Source organism: Phaethon aethereus (assembly GCF_964289735.1).
Source record: "Phaethon aethereus genome assembly, chromosome: 4".
Lineage (NCBI taxonomy): Eukaryota > Metazoa > Chordata > Aves > Phaethontiformes > Phaethontidae > Phaethon > Phaethon aethereus.
The window spans coordinates 38,071,817-38,086,982 of NC_138578.1; the positions used below are offsets into that span (position 1 = coordinate 38,071,817).

A 15,166-nucleotide genomic window follows, 5' to 3' on the forward strand; every position below is an offset into this window, starting at 1 on the left:
TTTCTAATTTTCTATCTTCTTTTACCACCTGCGATAGCTGCTTTGCCACATTTACAAAACTGCTATAATGAGAATGGTATTAAGCAACTTTTAATAAGCAGTAGAGAACTCAAAGAAATGTGTATATTTCTGGATACAGTACAAACCTCTGCCACAGTTTAGCTACTGTCTGAACTATGGACAGTAGCTAAACCAGCAGAATGGGACCAGCTGAAAGACAAGTTAGTGTTTGAATCATTTGGTAATCAAAGAGTCATTTTTTTCTGGAATCATGGAAAATCCAAAAGAAAGAGCTTTCTTTAAAAAATAAAATAATTAAAACCCAAAAACTAAAATAAAAGGAACCACAATTTTGTTCAATGAAATAAGAACAGAAACGAAACAGATCCAGATACTTCTTTGGATGGAAAATGCACTCATTTTTCTTCCAAACATAAGAAAGTAGGATGCATGAGTCTATTGGACTCTTCTGCATTCATTAAGTTGAAATAATATTGTTCAATTGAACTCACATGAAAGAAATAACCCTTGTAGTATTAATCTTTTTTCTTTATGTGTAAAAGAACAATTTTTAGATAACCAAAGAATGCTGGTCCTAAATCAATCTAACGTCCTAAAAATTGTGATTCCCACCCCCCACCCTCACCCTCCATTTAAATACATTCAGCCTTTAAACCTCTCTTGAACCGGTATCACTATTCACTTGTCTTACAAATGGATTGAGCAACTAAAAATAAAAATTTTAAAAAACCAAAAAACAACCAACGCGCAAACACCAGAAGAAATTACTCCACCAGCTGCCTTAACCCAAGTTTTATGGCATTTTCTACACACTGCTCCTAAAATGCCATCTTCCTGCCATCAGCAAAAAAATCAATGTTGCTACAAAGGATTTCAGGTTAAATTATCTATTTCATAACTCTTCCCTATCAGCATTTCAATTAATTTAAGGCACTTGAATGCTAGAACTCATCCCAAACACTTAAATTATATGCTCCCCTTTCAGACTTTGAATAAAAATAATTAACAAGTGATTTATGCGTTGGGGAAAAAAAAGTAAAAAAGAAATTGTGTACCGAGGAATGAAGGTTCATATGCTTTTTATAACTCTCTATATTAATAGAATCAGTCCTATCCAAATGGATCTAACTCATAGAACAGAGTGATAATAAATTTTAACGTTAGTATGGTTTCATTTTTGCTGAAGAAGTTATATGATGAAAGACATTTAAGTACCACTGATATGTAGAGTCACCTAAACAGAGCCCAGCCCACCTATATGTGTAGCATCTCATAAAACAACAGGTGGCTAAGATCGAAAACACTGAAATTCTAAGGCAACAGCTGTAAGAAAAGAGCTTTAAGGACTATATTCACTATAACATTCATCTCTGTTGTCAGCCTGTGGGTCTTAGTGCTGACTGTTTTTGTTCCAATTTGAAGCCTTAGAAATTTTAGGGCACTCCTCACTGTTTTCTGAATTTTTCCAATAGTGGTGGCAGTAGCAACCCCTGCATCTTCAGAATGGGCGTGAGGGGAGAAGCACAAATCCCAGCAGCCCAGCTGCTTAGCGACATGAGTCGCCATGAACGTTGTCTGCACCAGTTCCTCTTTAAATACAGAGTTCATTTAAAGGTCTTTGTCCAGTTATTCAAAGCCAACTTGAACTCTGTACTTACCCAAGAGATAACTTCACTCTCTGTCATCACAGTCCACGAGAAGCATTTAAGCCTGTCTGACAGTAAGGACAGCCCATCAGTTGTCCAGAAAACAGTTTTCTTGGGAACTAGACCTTGATAAGGAACATACTGCCCTTAAAAGCCCTTACGTTATGTGAAGAGTTATATTTTCTCCCTGAATCTATGCTTGCTATTAGTATGTTCTTCACACATACATCAATATTGCATCTGTAATGCACTCAAGGCAAAACAAACAACACCTTTTTTTCCCTTGGGGCAGAGTGTGGGGTGGAATTTCATCTTTCTAGAAGGAAAAAATGCTGACGACTCTTTTCGTGCAAGCGCTCTGTTGACGCTGTAAGGTGCTTCCATGACAAGGGGCCAAAGAGAAGCAAAACATCCTTCCTTTTTTTTTTTTTTACTGAAGCACTTAGGAGTTGCAGTTATGCATCCATATTTTACTCCACATGCTAAATGTACAGATTTGTAGTAATTACAAGAAAGGAAGCTCCACATGGTCTAAGTTACTCGTTGTGTCTTATATCACACAGAAAGGACTCTTTAGAAAATTACATAACAAAATGTTTAGCCTTTTTATTGTGTTTACCATAACGTATCGCTGCATAGTATGTATTTGACACAATTTATGTCAGAAGAAAGACAGATAAGCAAGTATTTTACTCCTTCATAGCCACTGACTAAAGACAGTGTCTGTATGTTTCCTTTTAATACACTTGTTTCAGTCTTGTCAGACTGAGCCAAATCTTCTGGTTTTAACCCTTGTCAAGAATTTCCTAACAATACATTCATTAGGAACACATATGACTGTTGAAACCAGTTGGATTACAGTTTCTACCACAGAACCTTGATGTTCCCTGAATGGAAGGGAACAGCTTGAGCACAGTTCAGTCACAACAGATCTGAAGCAACCGCAAGTAGCTTGCAGAAACATTAGGGAAAAGGGAGGTACTGAATTAAATGCATGTGGCTATGTATTGTAAAGCATCATCCTAAGAACCCTCAGAGAAAGAACATTCCCGGTATTAAGAGTTCAGTAATTAATTTGATGTGAAAAGGGAAAAAAAAAAAAAAAGTCAACGGTACTACTCACACAGATTTTACCCCATGTTAGCACTGACAGCTGCCTTCAGCTTAACTAATTTTCTTCAGGCAAAAGTTCTAAATATTGCACATATTAACTAGACAAGTTCTAGGAATTCTTTCAAAACATTATAGGTAAATACTTCACTTATACAACTACATGAACTGATTCATATATGCAGCTGTGAAAAGCCCTCCCCCCCCCCCCCCCAAAAAACCAAACCACCCCACACAAAACAGCCTATAGTTCATACTTGAAATTATTAGAGGACTGAAGAGAGTTGGAAATGAGTATAGCTATCCTAATACCAAGATGATGGTCAAATGGCATCTATTATTCAACTGTCGGTTGGTTCCACATTCTTTTAACTCATATATTTTATCCTTATCATCTTACCTACAGTAATTGCACTTTGGATTTGTGACACATTTTTGGGGTTTATTATATACAATAAAAGCCAAACAGACTGTAATCATCTGATGATTAGAAAGAACAGCTGCAGCCACCACTACGATGAACAACTAGAGCCATTCTGTGCACAGGGAGAGAGCAAGTTTGACATGCACTACTAACATAAGAAAGAAATTTTTTTTTTTCTTTTCCTATTGCAGTCTTGCATTGTAATGCTCCAGTGTACAACTTACAGCATCAGACTGCCTTTTAGACAAGGCAACTGTAGCATCCATGTTCCTTTCTTTCAAAAGCTGAACCTGTATCTTCCTGTCAGAGAGGTTTATCACAAAGTTGTTATCGCTGTGTGTTCTCAGAGACAAAAAGCAACAAATCTGGACAATAAGCAACAATTGAGCAAAGCTCAGTCCTTCCTGGTCAAGAAGAGTTATGGCATCTCCCTGACGATAGGAGTTGTCAGGTACAGAAGTCTAATGGCCTTATGATTAAAACAGTATTCAGGGGCTAGCATGATTGAAATAATGACCTGTCTTATCAGCTATCGTATCAGCAGAAGAAAAGCTGCTTCTTTTCTTCATCAGAAAGGGTGGTCATAGAGAATGTAAATCCACTATGTCTCTGTGAGATAGAAATTCCCTTATGTAAGGAAAATTCACTGCCGGTTTTATCATCTGAACAGTAATGCACAAAACAGCCAGGAAACTGGATCCTTCTCCTTTTTTGTTTGTTTGGTTTGCTGGGGATTTTTTTTTTTTTTTTTTGTTCTTAACCTTTTTCTTTCACGTCACAACTGAATCAAACAAAGTGTACAAGACTGAAATTACTGCAATATTGCAGAGATTGATATGTCCATATTATCAAGCAAATAACCTAAATCTCTTCTGAGACACATGCATGGATCTGGTTTCCACATAAGCTGGAGTTTGTGTTCACTTTGGGAAGGTCATAGTGGGATTATTAACATTTTGCCCATAGAAAGGATACGGTGCAGATGAAGTAGAACTATTGTTAAAAAAAAATCAGCAGCTGTATTTTAAGCAATGCAGAGATGAACTGCATAAATTTCAAGTACATCAGAATTGTAAAACCAGGACAAAAATAATCTGGAGAAATACAGGCAAAGTATCAGAAGTTTATTCTAAAAAGGCTATAAATTAAACTTTGTTTCCAAAACATACAGAACACAGCATTCATGCTTAAAACTGGTGAGAATGAGCACAATAATTAGGACTATGCATGTTAATGCTGTTCCAGGTGAGGCTGGGTTAGGATGGCTGGTCATAAACATCGAATTTGCTATAATGTAAATGCTCTACCTTAGTAAATACTGTAAGCTGAATTGCAAGTAAAAACAAGTGGAAATATCCATGCAAGATCATTCTGATTCAGATTCAGGAAAAGTATTTAAGTGGAGACTAGACTGGTACCTTCAACATATCTGTAAACTGTGATACTTGTTCTAAATGAAAAGACCTCACAGAATAGCTTGAAATGTCAAAACTGACTTTGGAGAAATCCAAGTGTGGAGGTCAGGTCAGCCAGATACAGGCAAAAACCATAGCTTCAGGATACTGAATATCTAGGATATTTCTTATTCACCACTACCACGGTTTCCCTGTTATAGAACTATGTTTAAAAAAGAAGTCTTATATAGCTGAGTGTGTTTTGTGGGTTTTTTTTTTTTCCCCAATGTGTGAGCAATATTTGAATTACTATGAGATTTAAAAAGCTGCTAATTATCTTAAACTAATACACTCTAGCGTATTCTCTCATCCGCGCAGTGAGCTGACACTACAGGGCAATAGAGCCTACAACGATGATGAGAAATCTCGGGCATTGCACAGAACACGCAGCTTATGAAGGAGGTAGAGGAACCGAAAATTGTGGCAATGGCCACTGCAGGTAACCCATGAGTTCCTCTCATACACTACAGAAGGGAGAGAAAGATACCTGGTACAAACTATACACTGTTGCATAGAAAGCCTAACATTACTGGGCTGCAGTTTTTACCTAGTTTCAGTCATAGGTCAGAACCAAAGGATCAGGTCACCGTAAGGTATAGAGTTATAATACATTACATTTCATGTCATATTTTATTCTGCCTTTTGTCATATAAACTTGCCTTTGGAGAAACTGTCAAGTACTCTACAGCAACAATACTGGTTTGTGTGTTTCAAGATGGCAGAAACACAGTGGAGTATAGGATGCAGTCAATAAAACCCTTAGTTTTTCTACAGAAGGTACGAGAAAAATGATTAAATAATTTTATTAGGAACTATAAGAGATAAGAAATGCAAGACATTACTTATAAAGAGATATTACTCTGATACTGGTAACTTACTTGGCCTGTATTGAATTGTTTTACATAGTTAAACTCTCTGTGCTTTAGTTATTTCCTCAACTTGTCAATTATTTATACTCCCCTTTACATCAATCATGGTACACTTGCCCTTCCTTTACTGATTTTGTTACTGAATTTAAATTTCATAGGAACCCTAGCTATGTTTTTTTTCTTTTGGTTAAAAACAACAATATAACTCTCTTTTTCAGAGGGTCATATCTTCCAAGCCAAAAAGCCCAATGTGTCCTCAAAAGTGCACATATCAGGAATTGCATTCATACAACTTCCTGCTGTCCCTGCACAAATATGAGCACAGTAAGATTACGACCGAGTGAAGATTATGAGTGACTTATTACCACTTCTTAATTTGACCAGTACTTCTGTATTCAGCACATTGTTTATTTAAAACAAATGTACTCCCATTAAAATACTATTCTAGTTATAATATTAAAAATATTTTAACTTATCTTACTTTTTTCTTTGCAAGTGGACGCATGAGTCACCCTACCTGGATTTTCTTTCACTTGCCACTTCACTCTGCCATATGCAAAGAAAAGAAAAAGCAAGCTAAGTTTTCCTTTAAAGAAAAGAATTATTGTGCCAAGGGAGTGCACTCATCTGAGCAAACACATGTTTACAGTACTTTATATTTTAATTATATTCGACATGGCCTTGACAATTACTCCCTTCAGAATTATGAAAGAAAGATCATCTGCCAATCTCTTATGTTCCTCAGCTCCAAAATTAAGGATAAGTGCAAAAGTGACCTCTTAAGAAATTCAAATTTGTTATCAAAAGTTGATACAAGATATAAAACCAACAAAATATCAGTTAATTAGAACAACTGAAAGCAAGAATCAAATCAAATGTATATACAAGGTACTAAAAAATAAACCCCCAAACAGAAAAAAACAAAACAAAAAACTACTTTGAAAGAAAAATCTTGTGTAAAGTACCTCCCCAGGAACACATCGAAGGAGGATACGCCATTCAAATGACATATTGTATCTGTTACTTAATTTACTGAAAAGAGTTCAGACAACGTACCACTATTCACACATTGGGGTTTTTTATGAAGTGTTGCTGTGATGGCAGATAGATACAGGATACAAGAGTTTAGGATCTCTCCCCTTTCACCCACCCACAGGAAGCATATATAATGTCAGCCTCTACTGCCTCACAAAACAGCCAAAACATGATCAGATGGCTTGATTCAGAGCTACATCCATCCTGATGCCCATTTTGTCACGGTTGTTTCTCTCCCAAGCTACAAAGCCTTCAGCTGCAAATCCTAGGACGGAAATATAGATTCCACAGGTGCTACAGAAACCTGTGCCAGTGACTGAGCACGCAGAATACTTATTGAAGTCGGGAAAAAAAAACAGTATCATTGAAGAATATCAATAAATGCAGTACTGTAAGTGCTATTTTTCATAGAAAACTGAGAACTTAACCATTAAAGGTCATTAAAATATTTTGCAGTATGGTATGGGGTGTTTTGTTGAGTTTTTTTTGAACAGTGATGTACTTTGTGTCATGACCTGAATTCCACTTCAGGTAACTTGCTTACCCAAATCTTCTCTGTAAAAATGAGACATCCATTCCTCTAACATTTTGTCAAGGATATGTTCCCAGATGTCAAAACTTAAATTTGAGAAAGAGATTAAATATTTCACATTTGTGTATCATATCTGTGGCCCAGATACTGAATGCAGAAAGAAAAATGAGGGGACCCCAAAGCTTTCAAGCATTAAATCCTTCCCTAACACTGCAAAAGAAAACCATAAACTAATACTTTAAAAGATGCATTTTATAAATATGTTGACATGCTGGTGTCACATTTTTGCAAAACTCGAGCAACACTTTTGTTCCACCCCCCTTCATATTTTTCTCAGTTAAAGGAAAAGTAACTTACTTGCAAATGTCATCTTCCGGGTCCTCAAGCCCAAATCTTTCATCAAAAGTAAGCTGTATCCATACATTTTCGTCTACTGCTACTAATCTCCACACTAGTACAGTATTGCGTGGGTATGTGTGTGGAAACTTGGGGCTGTGAATACTTCCATTAGTAGTCACAGTAATTATCTTCTCATGTTGAGGATCTTGCACACCTATAGAAGAGACAGAAAACAGATGCATCAATACTCATTTCTTCTCCTTTTCCTAAAGTATTTGTATAGTATGCACAGATAGACACTTGTGGTTTGTTTTCTTTTCTTCACCTTGCAAGGAATTTCTGCTTGGAAAATCTATATAGTAACAACAATCCAAAAGTGGTTAAGTATTACTTTGCTGGCAAAAAGTGATTCAAACCCAAGCGCCAACTGCCGTTTAGAAAACAGAACAGAAGTTCAAGTGAGGGTAAGAAAAATATGACTGCAAACACCTGAAAGCAAGACTGCACTCCTCACAGAAGCCCAAGAGACTATATCATGCAACCTGCTGATGATTTCAGTTATTACTGGAGATTGCACAGAGATCACACGAGGGTACGGGGAGATGTCTGCTCACACCTACCACAAAAGGGATGGTTTAAGTTTATCTCTTGTTAATGGTCCTACATTTATTGAGTCCAGTGACAAGGATTTTGATAGCTGCCTCCTTGCTGAGGGCTGTATCAGAACAAAGTTACCCCAACACAGGATTAAAATCGGGACATGCTTGGGAAACTTGTGGAAGTCACCAAGTGTAAGAAATTAGGCATTTACTGATAAGCCTCAGTCGAGGGCATTCCTCAAAATTCTTCACAGCATTGTTAGGCTAAACACATGCAAAATTAAATGAATGTTTTACAATGTGGCACCAAATTAATTCAAAAGAAATAAGCCAACTACATTTAATTTTTAAAGCACACAGTAACACTGAAACTACTGAAAAGATCCCTTCAGGTTATGAATTCATAACTGTGAGGAGTTACAAAAAGAAAAGGACTCCTTCGGTGAGCAGCAGCTGTGCCTTCCAGAGCCCCAACAACACTCTTCACAGTAACTCAAGAATCCACATTCTCAAGTGCCCAATATTCACAGGAATTTGCATTCAACAGCTGGAATCAGCTCATATGGGGTATTTAGCTGCAAAAAACAGGCACTGACCTAATCCAGACACATTTTAACATTGTGACATACAATGATTAGATCTCTAAACTACAAAATTTAATTCCATCAAATGAAAAACCCCTCCTTATGCTATATCACATGACTTTTATGATATTTGGCTTTTTCTAAAACCTGTATACAGTCAGGTTTGGCTTTTCAGTCAGTAAATCATAGGAATTCTCAGAGTTACCTATTAATAACTTTAGTAATAAAATAAGTTTGTACTTTTGTACTGGAGAGTTAATTATGCTTTCAGCTATTCATTGTCTCTTGCAGTTAGATACTTTATCTTTTTTTCTGATTGTTTTATAACCAGCATTATGATGAACATTCATTTGAAGCTATGTAAGACATATGATTCAGTCTACAATGAAAACATACACTGCGACTGTACCTTATTACAACTACATGTAAAAGCTGACAGCTAAATGAATGTACTGCAAGAAAAGAAGGCCATAGAAACAGCATTGCTATTTTAAAAGAAATAATCTATACTTAAATGTAATTTAAAGTCTGATGGACTTTTGCCTTCTATTCTGATGGACTAGTGCCTTCTACTTGTGGTATGAAAATGGTAAATTTTCTTTTAAGTGGAATTGCTGCTTCTATAAAGCTGATGGAGTGTGTCTTGCCTTGCAGAGGACTGACGGTCTTGTGGACAAATAAGACAGGACAGCATGCAGTAATAAGTAAAAAACACAAAAAAAGGCACAAGAAAGAGATTCCTAATTTAGACACTTCATTGGGCTTCTTTTAGCTGAGTCACAAGCATTCTTCTATAATGTCTGGTATGTCAGCTGAGAGCTGCACGCTAAAGACTGGAGCCAACAATAATAAAAGTTACTTTCCCAGAGATTAGTACACCAGAGTGCTATTTCCAAAGCATGCAAAGGACCACCATTTCAGACAAACATGTCAACATGTGGTGTCTGAGGACACTGTAGTCAATGGTTCCTTCTGTCTTTAAAAGCACGCAGAGGACTACAAACCATGTTATATTTCACAACACATTAAGAAAGTGTTTTCTTTTGTATCGTCAGGACAATGATAACAACAGCAAGTAAGGACTGTAAGCAGTCCAGGCATATCAAATGAGAAGTCAATAAAGAGGGGCAAAGGAAAGAAAAGGCAAATGGCAATTCAGTGAACAGAAGTTGCAGCATCTCCGATATCTTCAGCTCCTCCATTTGTAAAGGAAAAATACCTAATTTACTTTAGCACACAACAGTGTTCCATGAACATATCAAATTCCCACACACAACACTTAACTCCATTTCAAATATTTGCTCTCGCACAGTGGAATTTCTTCTCTCACAAAAGAATTATTTTGTATGACTACAAAGGCAAGTAATTGCTGTCACCAGAGAATGAAGCTTGTTATTTGTCTTCAGATAAGCCACAATATTCCTTTTTTTCCATTCTACATAAATCGTACCATTGTACCACAAAAAGCTAGCTTTTTCCTACTGAGTTTATGCGTGTTCTGAACATTTCTTTTGAGGCAATTCTGTGAAGAGCACAGCTACCTGAATGTTGCTAATATGAGACTATAGTCTCTATTCTTTCTGGAATGACTTTGCAATTCCTGGCTTTATTTTAGGGGTAAATCAGTCCAAGTTACACTTAAAAGGGAGTAACAAGTTCAGTCAGATTTACAGCAGTCAGATGTATAACTCCAAAGCTATACACACTGCTGCCGTGATCTCTCTGCCTTTCTAATAAAAACCATCCTCCCCCGCCCCCTCCCCCCCCCCAAAAAAAAAAGAAGGAAAAAGATCTTATTACTGCACAGACAGCACTGAACAACCCTTAGGCAAGGACTGAGGTAGGTAAGGCACCATCTCAGCCAGGAGTCAACAATATCACGCAAGGGAAATGGGGACAGATAAGGACCAAAACAATGTATTTGCATCTTCAGTAAAAAGCTTCATCAGAAGATGGACAACCGAGATCACCTGCAAGAGAAAGTCCTGGAAACAGGGCACACTAGATGGGAAAAAATCCCTAAGCTGACCCAGGGATATGGCAGGGTTATGTTTATTAGGAAAGGACAGCACACACTTAACAGAGCCTCACACTGAAGAATGAGTCGCTGCAGTTGTCTTTGATGTGGCACAAGATGCTATCACCATTATATATCTATCAATGTAGAAAGTCTGCTCCTGAAAATTACAAGATTCCAGGCATTCTGAAAGCACGGCAGCGCCTAACCCTTCCACCGATGTGGTAGCGCAGATGAAAAACCACGGTATCACCAAACAGATCAGCAGATGCCACTTTAAACTGAAATTAAACCCACCGACTAGACAAGCTCATTCCTGCCTACTTCAAAGTAGGTCTCTTCCCCATGGGCACAACACATTTCACAAAGCTCAGCACTGACACTTTTTAAATATAGCAAATACCTCTTTCTTAGTACATCATAATCACTACATTTTAGCAAGGGTCATGGGTAAAACTCAGACAAATCTCATATAGTTCAGGAGACAGACAAGGAGCTGCAGAAGAGAGGAGCACCACGGGTGGAGTAACGGCCTCGGCACAGATTCAACTAAGGGCTGATTCACTTAAGAGATCACAAAGTACTAGTAAAATTGATTTTTAAAACTTTTTGCTAAACCTACACTAATTCAAAACAGGACATGATGAGAGTACTGCTAATCACGCACTGTTAATATGTTATTTGGTTTATTTCATTCAATAGCCCTTAATTATGAAAATCAACTTTTAGGCTTTCAGAAACAGCATTAGCTCATTTGTGGCTATCACTGCTTAAAAAAAAAAGCCACATTCAAACATAAGAAAAGTTTCAACTCTAAATATTTACCAATTAATATTAAAGCGTTTTCAGATATACAGTAATGTGTGAGCCCTCTGCTTTAAAACTCAGAAACAAAAGATGACAGTAACTACTTGATCGTTACCACTGAACTTCAGAGGGAAGCAGGTTTTTCTAATTAAAGTAGTCAAAAGGATTTCCTGACAACATTCCCATATAATTTTTTACAACACTCCACATATGTACAGAAACCGAGGCTTTGTAGAAGAAAGTCTTTGAAAGGTATCATAGCATGCCATTTCTTCCTCTTCCACCAGACTGTCAAAAAGCAGTAAGCCTACTTTCAGAAGTAACTCAAGGCATACAGGGGCACCTCCTTCTGTCCTCTGTCTCTGGTTCAGTTGCCTCCAGGCAATTCTTAGCTATTATCTGAATATAACAGTCAAAATGAAATTTAACTCTTTTCCTGGGTACAAAGGAAAAGCTGGAAAATGGTCTGTTACCAGCAGAAAATTGAAGACAAATAGCTTTGGTATCGTTCACATGTAAAGTGGGTATCAGGGCAAAGACACTCAAAATCGTTCAAATGCTGCTTTGAAGGGACCTCTGGAGACCTCCAGTCCCAGCTCCTGCTCAGGTTACTATTCCTGCTCACACCAGAGCAGGTCAGCCATTTGAGGGCTGGCATTTTCTAGCCGACATTCAAAAACCCCTGTGGATGGAAACTCCTTGGGAGTTTCCTAAGGAATACATGGGCCTTGGGAATAACCTGTTCCAGTGCTGTACTATCTCCCTGGATAACGTGTTTTTCCTAATGTCTAATCTGAGCTTCCCAAGCTGCCATTTCTAGCCCTGGGTTTTTCAGGGTGTGTTTTGTTTTTACACTCTGTGCTCCTACCAGGAAGAGTTTAACTTGGTCACCCTTGCAACTGCTCTTCAGGTAATTGGGGGCCTGCTATTAGACTGTCCCATAGCCTTCTCTTCCCCAGACTAAGCAAGCCCGGCCTCTTCAGCCTCCACTCACTGCCTGCCCCCAACTACAGGCTGAACCTTCAAGCCTGACTGGCCAGCCAATTCTCAACGTACCTTACAAGCAGTCTGTTCTTCCCAACCATTGTGCCTCAGGTACCACAAGAAATGCTTACATACAGCTACCTATTTGAAATCTTGATGTGATTCTTTCAGGTATTAGTAAGAAATAATAGAGAAAGAAGTGCATATACCCATAGTACACACACACAGAGTACACACATATGACCTGTCAACTATTGCAGCATGATAAATTCAACTTCTAACTAGAATTCTGCTAATTTATACAGGTACTTGTTACCTAAATTAGGAAATGTAACAAATATAACATATAAAGTATTATATGGATGTAAAGTAACAAAGTAGAAACATGTAGGAGAAATATTACATCTTGTTTTGACTACTCTTCCCTCTGATACACATTTACCTCACGCATTTGAAAAGGCATGTAAAAAATTCCAGTTCACGCAACACAAGATGAATGTATAGAGGATTGTATCTGTTGTTTTGGGTTTTTTTTTAAATCCTACAGTTTAACATATTCCTTTTTATTTCAGTTACTATTTTGAGTTCAAACAGTATACTGTTACCTTAGGCACTGAATATCATACACTATTTAGCTGCTGGCTCGAGGTCTTTCTACTGAAGCTATGTATAGAACATCATGTGAAGGACTGCACACAGATGAAGCGAGCAGAGAAGAAAAAGCTTTCCAACCAATCTTCAGGAACCCTCAGTTTTGGCAATTGGCCCAACAGGGAAGGACAAAAGGAAGAAAAAGAAAGGAGGAAAAAAAAAAAAAAAGAAAAAAGGCATCGTTGGAGAACAGAACTGCAGTAACAGATTTAATAAAGTTTCCAAACAGCTGCATGACAACATCTTGCAGAAGATAATCATGACTAATCATACACTAACAAACCTTCTTTGATTCCAAATTGCATCAAGAAACAAAAATGAGTTTATACTTTTACTTTACAAGTTTACATTTTATAACCTTCAAGTATTCTGCCAGCGCTTTGCCTAGTACACTGGCGTCAGCTCAAAGAAGAGGATGGCAATTAAACAGGGTTTTTTGTGCACGGTAAATCTTCTTGCAATGAAAGTAACCTCTATTGAGATCTGTTTTCAGAACAAACTCTTTTGGAAGGCAGTCTTGGTCCTGAACTTCTCAATATCTTTTAAAACTAGAAAAATACTACATTTTAGCCAAGATAAAGAATTCCTTTTGCTAAATGTTAGATGAGGTAACTTTTTGGTGTTGTCACATGCTCTAAGAGCTAATTATTTTAGAGTGTTTCAATAAGCATTTATTCCAACGTCCACAGGTGAAGTCTTGGCTGCACTAGAATCAATGTTAAAGCTCCTGCTGATTTTAATATGAAAGGAATTCCATGTATATTAAATACATAAAGCTGTTGGAATAATTATTTCATAATGGACTGACAATAATATCATCTGCTTTTTCCAGTCATGTGCCAATAATTATCCTGAAATAAGTAGGATTATTAGTATGTTTCATATTCATAAAATAAATATAGATTTCAGTCACTCAAAAATTAACAGAGAGGTCTGCAATATGACAATTAACAGTTAAACATATTATAGCAATATCTTTTTTTTTCTCTTATAGATAAAACAGATGTCAAGCTGGTCCTTTTGATAGTATTTTCTCACATTTGTTCTTGCCTCAATTTTTTTTATTCTAACAATATTATACAGTAAGTAACCATCACATAACATACAGACGCTAGTGAAGGACTGCTCGCTCTCTCTGTTCTCTTCCATTACACTGCTAGCTTGAATGACCTGAGTCATCTCAGATGGAAAAGGCATCACTCAAGAAAATAAAATTCTGGCGATTGCAGACTGGATATAAACGAGTCTCCTTAACAAATACAGGCAAAATAAAACACCGAGAAGCTAATCTGATTCCACATCTGTACTTTGTAAGCAAGAAGAAAACACATCAGGCCAGCACTGATGCACAAACTTTTAATGCTATCGTCTGAAGAAATATTCAAAACAGGAATGACTATTTTTCATTAGTCATATATGGATTGGGTAACAGCTGGACATTTGACTGTCATCTATATGCCATTACTGTATTAGATACAGTAGAAGAATCAAAGTTCACCAGCCAGGATGAATGAGGTAGAACTAAACATACCTGTTGTATGCACAGCAGAAGAACAGTTGTTTATAGCCTTATTTTTCTTCACTTTAAGTTATTTACAATTCATTTACATTTACAGTATGGTCTCTAAGTGCCAAAATCTGGAACTGTGATGACAAAAAAAAAGCCATAACAAATGTGTAAGTACTCGTACTATTTTTTTGTTCCTAAGGAGGGAGAGATGGAGGGATAAAGAATGGAAAGGAGGGGAGAGCAAGAGAGGAGAGGAAAAGGGAAAAAAAAGGAAAACCACACAATTCTGAGTGAATCAGTCCCCCTGCCTTTTCAAGGATTGGCAGATAGTAAACAGCTCCGTGATTAATAGTATCAAGGGCAGACAACAGATATAATCAGTCTAAATACCTGACCTTCACCCATCAACAGCATGAGGTCATCATGACTTCCTCATCTTCCTACAACAAGACCTCTCAACTTTTTTCTTTTCTTCTATATTCCAGAGGATCGATCTGCTGCATAATATTTTGATGTTTTCTGTATCCTATTTACTTTTCCCCTGTGGGAGGGGGAAGTGTTTTACATATTCTGCACTCACAAGT

At 37.2% G+C, this 15,166-nt stretch overlaps 1 protein-coding gene across 1 annotated transcript in view; it reads right to left on the reverse strand.

Moving 5' to 3' along the window:
• PDGFC (platelet derived growth factor C) overlaps window positions 1-15,166 on the reverse strand; it is a gene marked incomplete at its 3' end in the record, with an annotated part of 135,303 nt that overhangs the window by 48,978 nt on the left and 71,159 nt on the right. Inside the window, exon 2 of the mRNA XM_081999064.1 lies at window positions 7,449-7,644. Within this exon, the coding sequence (XP_081855190.1) occupies window positions 7,449-7,644 (196 nt within the window). The remainder of the gene's footprint in view (window positions 1-7,448; window positions 7,645-15,166) is intronic.